This window comes from Protobothrops mucrosquamatus, unplaced genomic scaffold (assembly GCF_001527695.2).
Source record: "Protobothrops mucrosquamatus isolate PMUCROS unplaced genomic scaffold, P.Mucros_1.0 scaffold1329, whole genome shotgun sequence".
Lineage (NCBI taxonomy): Eukaryota > Metazoa > Chordata > Lepidosauria > Squamata > Viperidae > Protobothrops > Protobothrops mucrosquamatus.
Window position 1 is genome coordinate 443,553 of NW_015387528.1, and position 5,767 is coordinate 449,319.

The 5,767-nt window shown below is 41.9% G+C and overlaps 1 protein-coding gene across 3 annotated transcripts in view; it reads right to left on the bottom strand.

The window, feature by feature from the left end:
* KIF1B (kinesin family member 1B) overlaps positions 1 to 4,200 on the bottom strand; it is an 85,313-nt gene extending 81,113 nt beyond the window's left edge. For all 3 annotated transcript variants that reach the window (XM_015821438.1, XM_029285133.1, XM_029285134.1), the window contains exon 1: positions 4,036 to 4,200. In XM_015821438.1, the coding sequence (XP_015676924.1) occupies positions 4,036 to 4,141 (106 nt within the window). In that variant the 5' untranslated portion in view covers positions 4,142 to 4,200. The remainder of the gene's footprint in view (positions 1 to 4,035) is intronic.
* Positions 4,201 to 5,767: the final 1,567 nt, after the last annotated feature.

Genomic DNA, 5,767 nt, shown 5'->3' on the forward strand with positions numbered 1-5,767 from the left:
GGGAGCTGATTCACCAGAATGATGTCATAAAAGGAGCCTGTATTCCAGAGCTCTCTTCTATATTGCTTTTCAAAGAGGATCCAATCCTCTTCCTAATGGAAGAAATTGACCGGAAAAAAGGTGGAGGTGACATCAGATGGAAGGTACAGAGTCTTCTGCCTTTAAGAGCAGAACAAAAAGTATCTCTAGAGCAGGAGTCTTCAAACTTGGCCCTTTGGTGACTTGTGGACTTCGACTCCCAGAATTCCTCAGCCAGGCACGCTGGCTGAGGAATTCTGGGAGTCGAAGTCCACAAGTCATCAAAGGGCCAGGTTTGAAGACCCCCTGCTCTAGATCCTAACTGAACAAGAAGGGCAGAGACAAGGAAGGGTTAGTCGCAACTGGGGAAACTACATACTGGCTGAAGACAAAAAAAGATCCATCAACCTATGCGCATTGGTGAAGGGAGTCGCTACAGAAGTGTTGGTTCAAACATAGCATCAAATTATAGTTCAGTGCAACAAAGAACCACCTTCAGAAATCGAGAGGGGGGGAAACCCTCTCACCCTGTGCTGATTTGGTGCAATCCTGCTTGGCAAATTGGTTTAATCCAAGCTGGACTCACAACTCAGAAGCAAAAAAGAAAAGTCAAGCAGACAATTCTGCAGACTTTGCACAGGCTACAGCAAGTCGCTCTGAAGAGCATCCTGTCCCATTGACGCAACTGGAAATTGTCCTCAGATATGGCTCTATTTGCTTTCCTTGAGTTGTTCATGTTTCAGGAGGTAGAAGTGTGAATTTAAGGGGGAAAAACGCCACTTAACAGAATGAACAGAATGATTTGTTGGGAGTTGGAAGGGACCTTTGGAGGTCTTCTAGTCCAACCCCTTGCTCAGGCAGGAAACCCTATACCGTTTCAGACAAATGGTTGTCCAGCCTCTTCTTAAAAACCTCCAGGGATGGAACACCCACAAACTTCTGGAGGCAAGTCGTTCCACTGGTTGATTGTTCTCGCTGTCAGGAAATTCCTTCTTAATTCCAGGTTGCTTCTCTCCTTGATGAGTTTCCATCCGTTGCTTCTTGTCCTGCCTTCAGGGGCTTTGGAGAATAGCTTGACTCCCTCTTCTTTGGGGCAGCCCCTCAAATACTGGAAGACTGCTATCATGTCTCCCCTCGTCCTTCTCTTCATTAAACTAGACATACCCAATTCCTACAACTGTGCTTTATGTGTTTTAGCCTCCAGTCCCCTAATCATCTTTGTTGCTCTTCTCTGCACTTTTTTTTTCTAGAGTCTCCACATCTTTTTTATACTGTGGCTTGAATAAACCTGTAAACAGGCAGCTCCAGAATCAGTTTTACAATCCCACGGCTAGACTATCTCCTACAGGCGATCCCCACCTCACTCCCCCTCTTCCGTTCTAAAATCCCCAGGGCAGCATCCTTCCACTGCGTAACATCTGCAATCCGCTCCCGAGTGCCCCACGGGCAGGCTAGGCTTGCTGCCAACATACCAGCTTCCTAATGCAGTCAGAGCATGTGATTTCAGCTGGACTGCAGGATTTCACTGTAATAACAAAAATCTGACAAAAGGAAGACGCCTGTCAACGCGCAGGGAAAGATTACAGCAGGTATGTGCCTCGGTGTCCTCGGCAAGTTTCAAATGAGGGATCAATCGGAGACCAGATTTCGTAGGGATGAATCCCTTCAAATTTCCCACACCCCCAAACAGGACAAAGGAAAATCATTGGTTAAATCCAAGGTTATTTGTCAGAAGAGGCAACTTTCTTTTCTGCTCCAAATCAATGTTTGCTATAAATTTCAAGATAATAATAATAATAATAATAATAATAATAATAATAATAATAATAATAATAATAATAATAATAATAATAATAATAATAATAATAATAATAATAATAATAATAATAATAAAAAAGTTGGAAGGGACCTTGGAGGTCATCAAGTCCAACCCCCTGCTCAGGCAGGAAACCCTACACCATTTCAGACAAATGGCTGTCCAGTCTCTTCTTAAAGACTTCCAGTGTTGGAGCATTCACCGCTTCTGGAGGCAGGTTGTTTCACTGGTTAATTGTTCTAACTGTCGGGAAATTTCTCCTTAGTTCTAGGTTGCTTCTCTCCTTGATTAGTTTCCACCCATTGCTTCTTGTCCTCCCTTCAGGTTCTTTGGAGAATAGCTTGACTCCCTCTTCTTTGGGGCAGCCCCTGAGATATTGGAAGACTGCTATCATGTCCCCCCTCGTCCTTCTCTTCATTAAACTGGACATACCCAATTCCAGCAACTGTTCCTTGTATGTTTTGGCTTCTAGTCCCCTGATCATATTTGTTGCTCTTCTCTGTACTCTTTCTAGAATCTGCTCTTCCATTTGCTAATCACCTGACAATCTTTCCCTAAGATTCTCTTCCGTCCTGCATTCTTGGCCTGATAGGGATCTGATGTGGCAATCCAAGAATCCAATAGCATTCACGTACAAATGATTTAAAAAGTTCTTAGCCAAACATTATTTCAAGCATGTATTTCTGTCATTCCATCCAATTCCACTCAGCGAGGACATCGCCAACTTTTTCTTTTAAGAAAGCCTTCAAAGCCATAAACGGAGCCGGTGAAGATGGCTCGAACATCCTGCAAACTCTCCTGTTTTCCTGTCCACCATTTGCATCTCTGACCCCTGCTTTTCATAACGGCCCTCTTTCTGTACATTCTTGGCATATTTCCCACCTCACAACATACTCAAGAGACTCTGGTTGCAAGTCTTAAGGAGGTCTCCAAGGCTATTTTCCCACAGTTATTAACGATCCAAATAAGTCTGACCACCTGCCATTTCGCTCCCCTTTTGTCTGTCTGCAGACAATTCAGGAAAAAGCTACAGATTTTTGATCCGAGAGAAAGATCCAAAGGAAGCTTTTCTCAGTTAAAGAAAAAATTGGCTTAGTCCTTTGTGTGCTTTGTTCTTTCTCTTTTTAAACTTTGTTCCTCGCATTTTCACCTTCAAGAGACCATGCCCCAACTTTAGAATCTTATATGAAAAAGGAAGTGTCTGATACAAAATCAGCAATGTTGGCAAACCATTAAGGGCAGGAGGAAACAAGAAGAGCCACTTGTAACACAACAACAACTTGGTGAAAAAAGCTACAAGCTTACGGAAGAGAAAACACAGGCTGGGCATTCTTTAAGTGCTATCAGATTGAAGAGGTCAAAGATTTTTTTTCTCTCTGCAACACCAGACATAGGACTAAATCCTAAGAAACACGAGGAGAAACATCTTGATATTAAAAGCAGTTTGAGTGTAAAACCAACTCCCGGCAAGGATAGTGGACTGTCCCTCGCTAGTGGTCTTTATATGAATGAAACAGAGGAACCTGCAGCCTCTGGGTAAATTACAATTTTCTATTATTCCAGTCAGGATAGTAAATGGCCAAAGATCTTGTGAGTTGTCGTTTGGAAACATCTGGAGACCCAAAGATTGTTCATCCTTAAAGAATATGAAGGCTAAGCTATTGGTTGGGAACATACTTCTTCTAGTTTTCCTGAGATTATATATATCTACAGTGACACAGGTTTCCTATTTCTGACCTACAGGGTCCCATCAACTGGCAGATGGCAAAAAAAAAAGAAAAAAGAAAAGGACATCCTGAACATTAGGCTTACAAGGCACAAAATAGCATCAAAAATGCCCAGGCCAGCAAATCTTGTTCCCCAGAATACCTCGTGGACGCATCATCCAAAAAGGAACTTGCACAAGATGGCCAAGTTGCCTTTGCTAATGACAAGGAAGTCCCTGAAGCATGTGTGATTGTTTTCCACTCCTTTCCAGATGGTTACAGTGAGGAAAAAAGGCTGCCAGGTAAGATATAAATCATTCCAGAGCAACAAAAAAAAGGAAAAAGACACAAGACTGCCATACACAAAAAAGAAAAGAAAAGAAACTGTTGTTTGAATAATTGTCAGTGACATTATCTATATGCAGTACTAACAATTTACTGAGAGTCCCGGAAAGGGAAAACCACACTCTTATTAGAAAATTAAGCTCGACTTACTGGTTGAATTTCCTTGCATTTGGATGATGCATTTGGACTCTTTGCTGGTCTCTCGGGAATTAAAAGGTCTGACCCGAACAGCTACTTTTACAGAAGCTCCTGACATTTTGATGGTCTCTTGGGTGCACTCCAGAAATTAAATTTCAAGGATTTCCACAGGGTCTTCTAGTGTTAGCTTTTAAAAGAGAAAAAAAAGAGCAGTGATTTTTTACAAATACATATCAGATAAACTGCCATTTATTATAACCAAGCATGTTTGATGCATACACACACATACACAAATAACATTTCCTCGGCATGTAAAACAGTGAGATTATTCACACTGCTCTTTTACTAAGCTGAGAGAGGGGGGGGGGGGGAGAAGAGAGAGAGAGAGAGAGAAACACAGCTTTGATGACTGACATCACTCATGACTCAGTCAAGCTTTAAAAAGATAACCCTTTTCTGTACAGCTTGTTCATTTAATTGGTATAAGTGGCAAGTATAAAAGAATCCAACACACCCTCTAGAGATTTGTTCTTAAAAAAAAACAACCAAAAAAAGACAAAAAGCCTATGCAATATCTTTTAGCCTTTCTCCTTGGACATGTCTACGTTCTGCAGAGGACAACGATGCTGCAGAAAATCAAACTAAACCATTACATTCTCTCTTCACAGAAATAAAAATGCATTTTAGCTGGAAGAGAAAGCAGAATGGATATATGTGGGCAAATGAAAATGTCCTCCCCAAAGCATTTCAAAACAGCTGATGTGGTATCGGATAAAAAGCAAAATAGAGGCTTAAAATAGCATACAGTATCCTGCACCGGCTTCATTTGTTCATTGTGTTGACTGATACGGTCAGTATCTTTTTAGCTAACAAGCATGATCGATATCTTTTAAGTTCTATCATTACTCCTGGCGTGAAAAATAAACATTGAGTTGCTTTTTTTCAAGGCAAAACATATCCCAATAGGCCCCCAAAACACACCACTGGAAGACTTTTATAGGTGCTTATTTATTGTAGATTTTTTTTTGGGACGTGCCAGAAAAAGAGCCAGACGATATCAAATATTCCAGAATGTATACAGGAAACCTGCTGTCGTTCCTGCATTTCAATATGCGTGCTCTTGATGCAGACAGCATACAGGAGTACTTATGGATGCTATTAATGAGAGATAAGCCCAGAAAATAATGCTTTAAGCCTTGCAGCCATTTAAGGCCTCCATCTCTTAAAATGCCCCAAATGTATCTGGCTCCACCCATTTTTGGCATGGGGCTCTCTACGGGCAACATAACGCCTGGTGCAGTCCTTAGGCCAGGGGTAGGCAACCTTGGCTCTTTTAGGACTCGTGGACTTCAACTCCCAGAATTCCTGAGCCAGCATGGCTCAGCTTGGAAACTCTCCCTTTCCCCTCAGCATGGCTGGCTCAGGAATTCTGGGAGTTGAAGTCCACGAGTCATAAAAGAGCCCAGGTTGCCTACCCCTGCCTTAGGCTAACAGAAGCTGTGTAGCACTGCTAGGAAAAACGGTTTGGGCAATATTGGACCATTTCACAGCTGTCACACAATTGTGTTCAAGATACTTTGCCCCATCTTTAGCCAATCAACTAATAAAGATTGCTCCTTCAGTCTTATTCCGGGCACTATGCTAGAATAAGACTACTTTACATCTGTCCGGAAAGTAACTATGTTAGTAAAACAGATGGAGTTTGTTTCTTCTCCAGCCTCTGATCCCAACTAAAGGATCTAGG